Here is a 13,348-nt window from a genome sequence, read left to right on the forward strand (position 1 = left end):
TTATGTGCTATCTATGGTAACACAGAGCATGTAATAGCGTACTGCTTCCATAACCACGTTTCATAAGTAGCTGCGTATTTAATCACTGGTGTGAAAAGGTGTGCTACATACATAAATGTGCCGACCGACCGCAGTGTCATCCTTCGCCAATGACGTTGCTGGATGCCATGAGGAGGGGAGCGAGCTCAGCACACCGCCCTCCCGGCCGTTGTCAGTTGTCCTGACCGGAGCCGCTACTTCTCTGTCAAGCAGCTCCTGAAATGGCCTCGCGAGACTGAGTGCACCCCCTACTAGTGCTAGCACCAAGGAAAAGTCCCTGGTAGCACAGGGAATCGAAACCCGATCCTCTGCATGGCAGTCAGCTGCCTGACCACTTTTTTCCACTCTCTCTCTTTCGTTCTATCCGTCTGTGTCCTCGTTATATTTCGTCAGCAGTTCTGTGCGCATGTCGCGTGACACTTATCAAACACCATTAATGAAAACTTCAGTCAGGTTTTGTTATCTCAGAGGATGGCCAGTCGCTTGACCGAATATGCTGACCTTCCATGCTCGCAACCTCTCAGCTACGGAGGCGGACATATGTGCAGGCTACAAAAAACTAACACATACAAAATAGATTGTTTGGAAGAGGTAAAAATAAACACTCTTTTCTATGTGACATAAATGTCGCAGATGCACCTTTTCGCGGCTTGGGGTCCATGAAGGTTTTGACGTTAGTGGTGTTTGGAAATGATTCTCAAATTGCCATGTGGTAATTATTGTTTCATAGATGTTGGTGAAAACGTCGTTCGTTAGATTAATGCACCCTGGCATCTGCGCGCTAATGATTGTCTGGCATAATCGAATCAAATGGGTTTCAATGGGTACAGATGAGCAACCAGCTCTTCTGGAATGTGTATCGGTGACCTGTAGACCGTATTTTCTTCCTAACAAGCTCGAGGGAGGAAGTTACCGTATCCTTCTCCGTGAAGTACTACCGGAAATGGCGGTAGGCAACGATTGTGATTCCGGCATGACGGGGGCGCACCACTCTTTCTTGATATGAGAGAACGTTTATTGTTTTTCCGAATTGTTGGACTGGGAGGGATGCAGCGCTGTGGCCACCGCGTTCTCGCAACCTTCCGAGCTGCGGAAGAGCTGGCTATCCGTCTGGCTGAAGCTCCAGCCGTTATTCGTGAAGCGGTTGATTGTTTTCAGCGTGTTAGAACGCAAATGCCAATTGTGCTTAATTGTAAACAGACGACGTTTTCAGGAACATCTCTGAAACTACACAGTCTCTGAACATATGTAATGTCACAATTTACGAGCATGCCTGGTGGTAAAATAAGCACCTGTTGACATTTTTATCTCATAAAAAAGTTGATCTAATGGAAATTTTCTTCGTTAAGGATAGAAACAGAAGTAATGAATTAAAATTTGTGCCACGGCCAGAACTTGAACCCAAGTCTCCTGCTTACTAGGCACATAGTAAGCACTACACCACTGTAGCAAGAGACCCGGGTCCTGACTCTGGCACAAATTTTAATTCATTACTTCAGCTTATATCATCCGCCCCGATAACTGAGTGGTCAGCGCGGCGGTCTGTCACGTCAAGGGGGCCCGGGTTCGATCCCCGGCTGGGTCGGAGATTTTCTCCGCTCAGGGACTGGGTGTTGTGTTGTCCTCATTATCATTTCATCATCATCAGTGGAAGGCAACGGGAAACCACCACTGTAATCACTTCCCTAGACGCTCATGCGCTGGACCTCTCTGACGAGGCTTCCCCCATGACAAGACCTGCCGTAAGGCAGAACACAAAGTTTTTTCAGCTTCTATCCTCATCGAACATAACAGAATGCTAATTTCCTCTAAACACCCTAAAATTCTCTATAAGTACGAGGGTAATCCGAAAAGTAAGGTCTCCTATTTTTTTATAAGTACATAGACCTGTTTATCTCTACAATGGTTTACATCAGTTTACAGCTTGAACATTTAGCTATTTTTCGACATAATCACCATTTCTGTGGATAAATTTTTGTAGACGCTGTGGCAGTTTTTGTATGCCCATGTCATACCAGCTCGCCGCCATGCTGTTTAGAAAGTTATGAACCTCTTCTTTCACCTCGTCGTCGGAGCTGAATCGCTGGGACCACAATTAACGCTGACAGGTACTGTGAGACTATGAAAAAACTCAAACGGGCAATTCAGAACCGGAGAAGATGAATGTTGAGCAAGGGCGTACACATTCTCCATGACAACGCTCGCCCACACTTCTCTCGGCAAACCGTTGCTCTCCTGCAACAGTTTCAGTGGAACATAATCACCCACCCACCCTATAGTCCTGACTTGCCGCCCAATGACTATCATCTGTTCCCTAGGTTAAAAGAACATTTGGCCAGAAAGCGATTCAGCTCCGACGATGAGGTTATGAAACGATGGCTCTGAGCACTATGGGACTCAACTGCTGAGGTCATTAGTCCCCTAGAACTTAGAACTAGTTAAACCTAACTAACCTAAGGACATCACAAACATCCATGCCCGAGGCAGGATTCGAACCTGCGACCGTAGCGGTCTTGCGGTTCCAGACTGCAGCGCCTTTAACCGCACGGCCACTTAGGCCGGCGGTTATGAAACGTCCCCTTAGAAAAATTTATGAATGACTGTGCTGATTAACCTCTTACATTATTTGCTTTTCAAACAGCTGAGCAAAACTGAACGGACTGAGACATTTCTCTCTTTACTTATTCTAATCAACACTAAACTGACACACAATATTTTTAGCGCAACGCAATCTGACTTTTAATAATCCCTACAAAAAAATGGCCTTGACTAACAATAACTTATACCTTTCATGAATCACTTACCTCGCAAAAATCTTCGTTACTCAAAACTACTGCAATACAGCGAGCGCCGATACTGCCAGCTAAATAAAAGATTCTAACTATACTGAAGTCACTAACTACTGATAGGCATAGCTAGCAAATGAAAGATTTTGATAAAGAACAAACAATGTATTTACCTTAATAGTGTTCAAAAGTCATATATATATCAGTTCATGATATGCAGTATTACAAATTTACTGTCTCTGATGGACACACGTCCAGGTCATCCGCTCTCAAAACTCCGCCATCTCTCTCCCCACATCCACCATTGCTGGCGGCTCATCTCCAAGTGCGCAACGCTACGCGCTGTTAACAGCCAACTGCCCAATGCTACAATGGCGAATATTCGAACAATGCAAACAAGCCACAGATTGCACACAGCACAGTCAGTGATTTTCATATAGAGCGCTACATGGCGTTACCAACATAAAAACCTAAACAGCCTACTTACAAGGTGAAAGAAGAGGTTCATAACTTTCTGAACAACATGGCGGCGAGCCGGTTTGACATGGGCATGCAAAAACTGCCACAGCGTCTACAAAAATGCATAGACTGAAATGGTGATTATGTCGAAAAATAGCTAAATGTTCAAGATGTAATCTGATGTGAACCATTGTAGAAATAAACAGGTCTATGTACTTAAAAAAATAGGAGACCTTACTTTTGGGATTGCCCTCGTAGTTTTGTACACACTTTACTTGATTTCGCCGCACCCGGCATCCCCTGCGGGAAAGGGGTGCAATACTGGTTGATTTTGAGCCGTAAGACTACAAGAAGCGCCGCTGATCACTTATTACTTGTTGCCTTCTTGGCGCCCTGGTGTCGGTGCAGCGATGCCAATTGTACTTACCTGGGTAGTGGCGGTGTCGGTCTGGTGGTCTCAGGAGGAAAACACTAACAACCCTGTCGGCTGCAGCGGGCGGTTGCGCAAAAGCTGCCCCCTCCCGTGCCTTCCCTGCTGCTGGCCTAGGCAGATTTGGCTCCCCCCGCGCGCAGTACCTCGCCTCCGACGCTGCTGCTATCCTGCCCGCAGCGAAAAGCGTGGCCGCGAGCAGTGGGCCAGTAGAGGCCAGACGCGCGCCGCGATAACCCATCCCGTCCGCTCGTCCCGTGTACTGCGTGTTGTAGTGTGCGCGCCATGATGGCCGAGACCAAAGTCACCGTCACGACGGGCACCGCCCAGGTGAACAGCGACCCGGGCCCGCAGGGCGCCAGCCGCCTGCCCTTCGGCATCAACGTGCCCTACTTCAGGACCACGCCCGGCATCATCAAGCTGGTGCAGCTGGTGAGTCCAACTCGTGCTGACGCCGGCGCAGCGGTCCCGAGAAATTCACGCCATGAACTTCGGTATCGATTAGCTGTTATGTGACAAATCTCACAACGCCATATTTCTGGTTGCCGAAGATGATCAGTGTTGGGGTAGCGTGAACAGTCCTCGGTCTAAAAGATTTTTTTTCGTGCCTAAATGCGCTTATTTCTTGACGTTGTTCTGCTTAGGTCAATCGTCGATGTAGAATAGAATTCAAGGGTTTTTGTACGTCCATCCTTTTAGCAGGAGGTCTCTGGGACGACAGCCGTTTACTATCGTGACAAGTAAATAAAAACACCTACAGCCGTCGTTATGAGTTTATTTTATTTTGTCGCTACCTGTTTCAACGCGTAAGTGCGTCATCTCCAGACTGTTTATGGTGCGATACAGGTTGATATGACCCCCATGCATACCACATCTGTTGTCAACATCGGGGTATGCATGAGGTATGCATGGGGGTCATATCAACCTGTATCGCATCATAAACAGCCTGAAGATGACGCACAGAAGCGTTGAAACTGGTAGGGACAAAATATAATAAAATCAAATCATAAGGACGGCTGCAGGTGTTTTTACTTACTTGTCACGACAGAATTCAACGGAGTGGACCCCATTCCTGAAGAGTGATTCTTCAAAAATGGTTCAAATGGCTCTGAGCGCTATGGGACTTATCATCTAAGGTCATCAGTCCCCTAGAACTTAGAACTACTTGAACCTAACTAACCTAACGACATCGCACACATCCATGCCCGAGGCAGGATTCGAACCTGCGACCGTAGCAGCAGCGCGGTTCCGGACTGGAGCGCCTAGAACCGCACGGCCACAACGGCCGGCAAGAGTGATTCTAGACGATAAACAAAATACTTACGTACCGTGCTTGTTTCTCAAATATTAACATTATAAGAGAACTGTATCTGTTACGTGTCAGAGAACGTTGGTGGTTCACAACAGCAACTATTTGCTATATTTTCTTTAAAAAAAACATCGTTACAGTTTCCATATTCAGATGGCTTACATGTTTTCATCAAAACGCGTGAACATCGGTTTAAAGATGAGCTGTCGTGAAATCACCACCAGCAACATTTATTTTTATCATCTGTTTAGAAAGAATAATACTTATGAAGTACTTCGTAATTACATAAAAACACTGCCGCCTATACATCTATTCACTGGTCAACAACAACTCTTTTGACTGACTCATATCATATAGGGAAATAATCTACATTGTTGCCCAACGAACCAGAATCATAACGAAGAACATAGTGATTGTGTGCAAACATGAATAACAACAATAATGTTATTGTTACAAGACAGACGATAAAAGCAAATGTTTCTGGTGGTGAATCCAAGGCAACTCATCAACCCAAGAACACCAAAGCGGGGAAAGTGTATCATTGCTACTAAAGCGTCGTAGAGTGTGCTATTCCAAGTTTTATTCAAAGTAAGTCATAATTTGTACGTTATGCATTAGTTAATTACAATTATTAGATCTGCAATGGTTTGTTACGTGCGAAATTAAATACAAAATGCCCAGTTTTATGTCCTACAGCAATTGTCAATTGTACGAGGGTTCAGTAACCTACAGTTAATCCAGTGTTCCCATGTATTGATAAAAACACGTACCCCGTGTGAAGGTGAATGATCAATTCGAAAACGACAACTGTGTTTTTAATAAACAAACCAAAACAAACTTGTGGCTGGTTCTTACTATATACAGTTAACATTTGGTACCTGCCACAGCATCTGGACGGATTCTTAACTTTCGCAGGCAGTGATTTTACCGACTGAGCTAATCTATGTGCCGGCTGCGGTGGCCGAGCGGTTCTAGGCACTTCAGTCCGGAACCGCGCGTCTCCTACGGTCGCAGGATCGAATCCTGCCCGGGCATGAATGTGTGTGATGTCCTTAAGTTAATTAGGTTTAAGTAGTTCTAGGTTCTAGGGGACTGATGACCTCAGATGTTAAGTCACATAGTGCTCAGAGCCATTTGCACCATTTTTTCTAATCTATGTGGTTGCTTTTTTGGACGGAGAGCCTCCTTCCGTCCAACACAACCCTTCGTCTCCCCAGGTTTACCAACAATGGTGCCATGCCACAGTTTAGTTCTCTCGAAGCACAAATCATGATTCCTTCTTTCCACACTGTTACTGCATAAGAATTACTTCATTTAGTAGCTCTCAGTTAAGCTGTCCTTTCCTGTTTTTAGATCTCAGAAGAGATAAACCGTTAAATTTCTTGCATATGTTCATTATTTTTGTCGTTATTGATGTACAAATATTAACATGCTACTCAGAGTATAAATTTTAGTGTTCCACAATTAATTAGTACACAGCATAGGAGTATATAGTTCGTTAGTGCTACATCTACACAGGTGCAAACACAAAAATGGACTGAAAATGCAATAACATCGGAGGTAATGTAGCATCACCGATGAAGAACCACATTGTCTGCAGGCAAGCTCTTCACGTGTTCGTAAATGTAGGAGTCACCTATGCCATCATTGACAGCCATAAGCTGTCAGTTTACGCATATATGTCTGTCCAACCATTGATAAGAACTACACATTTACGGATACACCAGTCCAAAAGACACGGGGCTGCAGTTCATAGGGTCGTGCTGATGCACGTTGAGGAAACATTTTGGATTACCACTTGTCCATGCCAGATTCCCCATCGTAAAGAGTAGTACCTAATCTGAGAGGCTTCTTCGACTGTCCAAGCAATACAGACTGTAGTTGGCAACTTAGCACCCAGCAAAGGTCCATGGAAAAGGCGACAGAGAACCGATTACAAGGTGACGGAAGCAGTGGTATGAACGATTGGCGTTGTCGAATACGCTTTCTATTAGTTTTTGAATTTGACTCTATGAAATGATTTCAGCAGGTTTTAACTACTATTTCGCCGACTTCTCACCGCTCCCTTATTCCCTCTCACCGTATTCTCTCCTCGAAGTAGCTTTAGCATTATATAAAACAAATTATGGAATGGATTTTTGGTCGCTCACTGTCAAATTTCCCGTAAATTTATGATAACGATGAAAGCTAAAAATGAACATTTTCTTTATCAGTCTCAGGACAGGAGGTACACTAAGGACATAATAGAGTTTCCTCTGTATGAGCAATTATGTTACTCTGACATTTCGACTACCTAGATACAGTCGAGAATTTGTTTATATACCATGTCAATCTTGACATATTTCAGTATCTGCTACAGCCGACTCTCTTGTCTACGTTCTAAGAGTTCTGCTACTCTTAATGACCTATAAGTAGTATCAAAATGCCCCCTTTCTTTTAAACTTCCCAATGGACGTGCTCCAGAGACATGTATCTGCCACGTTCTATGTAACAGCTGTTCATGTCATCCTTCATCTATCTTCTTAATTTTCAATATAACTCTGTACTCCCACATTCATGTGGCTCATTTTTTCTTACGAGAGGAGTTTGAGTGATTACGCGATTGAAAGCACCATTCAGTCACCCTGGTCTAGGTTTCCTGTGCCCATTACAACTTCAGGCGAATGCTGGGCCGGTACTTGCAACAAGCCCATAGCCCATTTGTATCTGGGTGAACTGTTGTTCCTCAGCCTCAGCGAGACGTTAGCTCCAAAGCTGCCTTCTGCCACATTGTCTTCATTTGGAGTACAGGGCCGTACGCCTGCTCCCGACATTCTATTTTACTGAGCTACCCATTTTTTTAAGCTGTTCTCCGTTGCGCTGTAAAACGAGGGAATTTCCTTTTTCATTAACTGACTTAGGAACTAACGCAGGCATCTCATATTTCTTCTTTGTAAGACTTCAGTAGACATTGTATATTGAAGAATCTAGTTTGATGAAAGGTCTGCGTCTATACTGTTGTGGCCGAATTTGGGATAGTACGAAGGTTGAAGGTAAAAATCAGCGCCAGCATGCAAGAAGTGCCGATCTTGAAGTCCGCATTCAACAAATGGTTCATCAGGAGCAATCTCTAGTGACCTCTCTCGATAAAATTGGCTGATAACTTTGACCCAGCTGACACCAACTTGTGCTGACTGTGGTGGTGAGCGGCACTTTAGACTTCCAACCTGTTGCCTCTAGAACAATGAATATCTGAAGGCGCTCTCATCTGATGAGCGAAAATAGTCAAATAAAATAATACGCTTCCTCTGGCTATTTATCTCTAAAGTCTTTCTTCTTAGACGCTGTTTCACGCTTCTCTTGCGAGGTCGCCGTTGTTATATGGCTTTTCCCAATGTTAGTGGTAGATAGTGGCCAGATTCCATTCCATGACGTCAATACTACCCCCCTCCCCCAATAACCGCCCTCCAAAACACACACACACACACACACACACACACACACACACACACACACACACTACGGAATTCGTGTACCCCATCCGTCTGCATCAGGAGTAAATGGCATGTTCAACTGGGAGAAAGAGTTCTAAGTGTTTACATGGCGTGTATCGGAGGCGAGCTATGTCGGCGACTGCTGCGCAAACACTTTCTCCGCGGACGCGTATACCATAATTACTCTACCACTGGGGTTACACTCGTCTGGTGTGAGACGTTCCCGGTGTGTGTGTGTGTGGGGGGGGGGGGGGGGAGGGGGGGGGGGAAGGCACTGGGAGCCGAACCGCACAATAACCCTGGGTTCGGTGCAGGGCGGCGGTGAGGTGAGTGGACTGCGGTGTGGGGCGGGGACGAAGCCTTTCCGTCGTTTCTGGGTCCCCAGTTCCATACAATACAATGCAATCGGCCGCGAGACGCGGATAACAGACCGGTAGTTACGTAGTTAGACGTTCGAAACAACCTAAAAACAAAAGCCAGGCTTGTCGGCTCACACAAGCGCCCATCCTTAAATAACGAGTCGGATTTAATACGGGGCAGTCGCGCCTCCCCGTAACGTGAAATCGACGCTGTGATCTATTTTGTTCCTGGGCCGCTGAGATAACGCAGAAGAATCCCACACCGTAGTATTCACCCACCGTTTGCAAGACGGAGGGTATGACTGATAGAAGTTAAAAGTACGGTCACATGGGATACCAAACGAAATTTGTGACTGGATTGATGGTTTTTTGATAGGAAGGATGCAGTATGTTATCTGAGACGGTCAGTAATCGTCAGATGTAGAAGTGTGTTAGGACCCATGCACTACATGGCGTGTATTAATGATCTTTGTAACAATCTTAATAGTAACCTCAGTCTTTTGCAGAGATTATGCAGTTATGTGTAATGAAGGATTGTCTAAAAGAAACTGCCTAAATATTCTCTAAGATCTTGACAAGATTTCAAAATGGTGCAAAGATTGGCAATTTGCTTTAAATGTTCAAAAATGTAAAACTGTGCTACTGTGCTCTTCATGAAACCCTATAACTATAATACCAATGAGTCACGGTTGGAATCGGCCAAAATATACAGTTATCTGGGTGTAGTACTTCGTAGGGACTTTTTTTTTATTTCGTGTTATCAGTCTTCTGACGGGTTTGATGCGGCCCGTCACGAATTCCTCTCCTGTGCCAAACTCTTCATCTCAGAGTAGCACTTACAACCTACGTCCTTAATTATCTACTGGACGTACTCCAATCTCTGTCTTTCTCTGCAGTTTTTGCCTCTAGTTGCCCCTCTAGTCCCATGGATATTCCCTGATGTCATAGCAGATGTCCTATCATCCTGTCCCTTCTTCTTGTCAGCGTCTCCCACATACTCCTCTCCTCTGCGCAGACCTTATCACTCCACCTAATTTTCAGCATCCGTCTGTAGCACCGCATCGCGAATGCTTCGATTTTCTTCTGTTCCGGTTCTCCTACAGTCCATGTTCACTACCATACAATGCTGTGCTCCAGACGTACATTCTCAGAAATTTCTCCCTCAGATTAAGGCCTGTGTTTGACACTAGTAGACTTCTCTTGGCCAGGAATACCCTTTTTGCCAGTGATAGTCTGCTTTTGATGTCCTTGCTCCGTCCGTCATTGGTTATTTTACTGCCTGTGTAGCAGAATTCCCTAACTTCATTGACTTCGTGACCATCAATCCTGATGTTAAGTTTCTCGCTGTTCTCATTTCTGCTACTTCTCATTACCTTCGTCTTTCTCCGATTTACTCTCAAACCATACTGTGTACTCAGTAGACTGTTCATTCCGTTCAGCAGATCATTTAATTCTTCTTCACTCTCACTCAGGATAGCAATCGTGTCATTGATATTTCACTTTAAATCTTAATTTCACTCCGGAATTTTTCTTTTATTTCCATCATTGCTTCTTCGACATACAGATTGAACAGTAGGCGGGAAAGACTACATCCCTGTCTTACACGCTTTCTAATCCGAGCACCTCGTTCTTGGTCGTCCACTCTTTATTATTCCCTCTTGGCTCTTGTACGTATTGTGTACTGTTTGTCTGACCCTATAGCTTACCCCTATTTTTCTCAAAATTTCGAATATCGTTCACTATTTCACATAGTCGAACGCTTTTTCCAGGTCGACAAATCCTATGAACGTGTCTTGATTTCTCTTCAGTCTTGCTTCCATTATCAACGGCAACCTCAGAATTGCCTCTCTGGTGCCTTTACCCTTTTAGAAGCCAAACTGATCATCTAGCACATCCTCAGTTTTCTGTATATTATTCTTGCAAGCCACTTGGATGCATGAGCTGTCAAGCTGATTGTGAGGTAATTCTCGCACTTGTCAGCTCTTTCAGTCTTCGGAATTGTGTGGATGGTATTCTTCCAAAAGTCGGATGGTATGTTGCCAGACTCATACATTCTACACACCAACGTGAATAACCGTTTCGCTGCCGCTTCCCTCAATGATTTTAGAAGTTCTGATGGTATGTTATCTATCCCTTCTGACTTATTATTTGACCGTAAGTCCTCCAAAGCTCTCCTAAATTCTGATTCTAATAGTGGATCCCTTATCTTTTCTAAATCGACTCCTGTTTCTTCTTCTATCACATCAGACAAATCTTCCCCCTCATGGAGGCCTTCAATGTACTCTTTCTACCTATCCGCTTTCTCCTCTGCATTTAACAGTGGAATTCCCTTTGCACTCTTAATGCTACCACCCTTGACTTTAACGTCACCGATGGCTATTTTGACTTTCCTAAGAGTTAAGTCAGTCGTTCCGAGGACCGAGCGAGGTGGCGCTGTGGTTAGCACACTGGACTCGCATTCGGGAGGACGACGGTTCAATCCCGTCTCCGGCCATCCTGATTTAGGTTTTCCGTGATTTCCCTACATCGTTTCAGGCAAATGCCGGGATGGTTCCTTTGAAAGGGCATGGCCGATTTCCTTCCCAATCCTTCCCTAACCCGAGCTTGCGCTCCGTCTCTAATGACCTCGTTGTCGACGGGACGTTAAACACTAACCACCACCACCACCACCACCAGTCCTTCCGACAATTATTTCTTTTTCGATTTCTTCACTTTTCCTGCAGCCGTTTCTCTTAGCTTCCCTGCACTCACTATTTATTTCATTCCTCACCGACTTGTATTTCTGTAATACTGAATTTCCCTGAACATTTTTGTACTTCCTTGTTTCATCGATGGACTGAAGTATTTTTTCTGTTACCTACGATTTCTTCGCAGTCACTTTCTTTGTACTTATGTTTTTCTTTCCAACTTCTGTGATTGCCTTTTTTAGAGATGTCCATTCCACTTCAACTGTACTGCCTATGGAGATGTTCCTTATTGCTGTGTCTGTAGCGGAGAGCTGCTCATGACACTTTTTGAATTACAGGGCACATGTCCTGGGGATACACGTTGTGTCTTTAATGCAGTGGTTTCCATTGCCTTCTGCATCCTCATGCCGTAGACCATTGTTGATTCCTCGGCCTTTAGGGGCAGTTTCCCAATCGAAGGACAAAACGACGCCCTGAGCCTCTGCCCGCTCCTTCGCCCTCTTTGACAAGGCCGTTGGCAGAACGAGGGTGACAACTTATGCCGGAAGTCTTCGGCCGCCAATGCTGATTATTAATCAAAAGGCAAGCAGTGGCGTGTTTCAAACCAAGGACCGAGGACGTTTTGGTTACTGATCAAAGACGCTATCCCTATACCATGATTAATGCAATCGAAAGATCAGATAGGCCCAGTCGTGGATAAAGCAGGTGGTAGATTTTGGTTTATAGGTAGAATACTGGGGAAATGGAATCAGTCTACAAAGAAAGATTGTTTATAAATTCTAGAATATTGCTCAAGTGTGTGGGACCCGTATCAAATAGAACTAGCGAGGGATATTGAATGCAGACGGAGAAGTGAAGCACGAGTCGTTACAGGTTTGTTTGACCCATGGGAGAGTGTCGCAGGATGCTGACGAAACTGAACTGACAGACCCCCCCACGTAGACATAAACTATCCCTAGAGAAAGTACTAACAAAGTTTCAAGATCCGGATTTGAGTGATGCCTCTAGAAATATACAACTCCATAGGTATCGCTCAGAAAGGGATCGGGAGGACAAGGGTAGATTAATTACAGCAAACACAGAGGTATATAAACAATCACTCTTCTCCGTAGGTGAATGGAACGGGAATAAACCCTAATAACTGGTGCAATGGGACGTAACCTGTGCCATGCACATCACAGTGGTTTGCAGATTACAGGTGTAAATAACAGAATTAGCGACGCGGTGCCAAGTAGCACGTGTCCTGACTCAGTAGCAGAATGGCCCGAGGCCAGCAGATGGGCCATACCGCGCCACTGTCGCATCGCCGGACGCCTTCATCTCTGTTTGACAGACACCCCAGCCGTGCACAATTTGCGCCGCTGACACGCATTACAGAAGCAGAGGTGACGCGCCGCATGGGATCGTTTGCCAGGTCCCTGAGGCAACGTTCCAACCAGCCCGCGGCTCTGACGTCAGAAGCGGCTAGGCACACCTCTCCTGGTAGCGTCCTGCTGCGTAAGACTGACACTCCCTCACTCGATACCGTGTATTCTTGCGCGAAGCGGGGTCTGAAGACCTGCAAAACGGTTAAGTTAACCAAACAGTGCAGCAAGCCAATATCGAAAATATAGTGGATTACTATTTCTCAAGAAAGGGTCGCTGTCATCTTCCATTTCATTTACGCTTATTTCAGTACCGGGCAACGGCCTTGCCGAAGTGGATACATCGGTTCCCGTGAGATCACCAAAGTTAAGCGCTGTCGGGCGTGGTCGGCACTTGGATGGGTGACCATCCAGGCCGCCATGTGCTGTTGCCATTTTTCGG

General features: G+C 45.2%; 1 protein-coding gene across 1 annotated transcript in view; it reads left to right on the plus strand.

Annotated features, from left to right (window-relative positions):
• Positions 1-3,866: 3,866 nt before the first annotated feature.
• Positions 3,867-13,348, plus strand: part of LOC124594741 — a 422,644-nt gene continuing 413,162 nt past the window's right edge. The window contains exon 1 of the mRNA XM_047133131.1: positions 3,867-4,146. Within this exon, the coding sequence (XP_046989087.1) occupies positions 4,000-4,146 (147 nt within the window). The 5' untranslated portion in view covers positions 3,867-3,999. The remainder of the gene's footprint in view (positions 4,147-13,348) is intronic.

Source organism: Schistocerca americana, chromosome 1, assembly GCF_021461395.2.
Source record: "Schistocerca americana isolate TAMUIC-IGC-003095 chromosome 1, iqSchAmer2.1, whole genome shotgun sequence".
Lineage (NCBI taxonomy): Eukaryota > Metazoa > Arthropoda > Insecta > Orthoptera > Acrididae > Schistocerca > Schistocerca americana.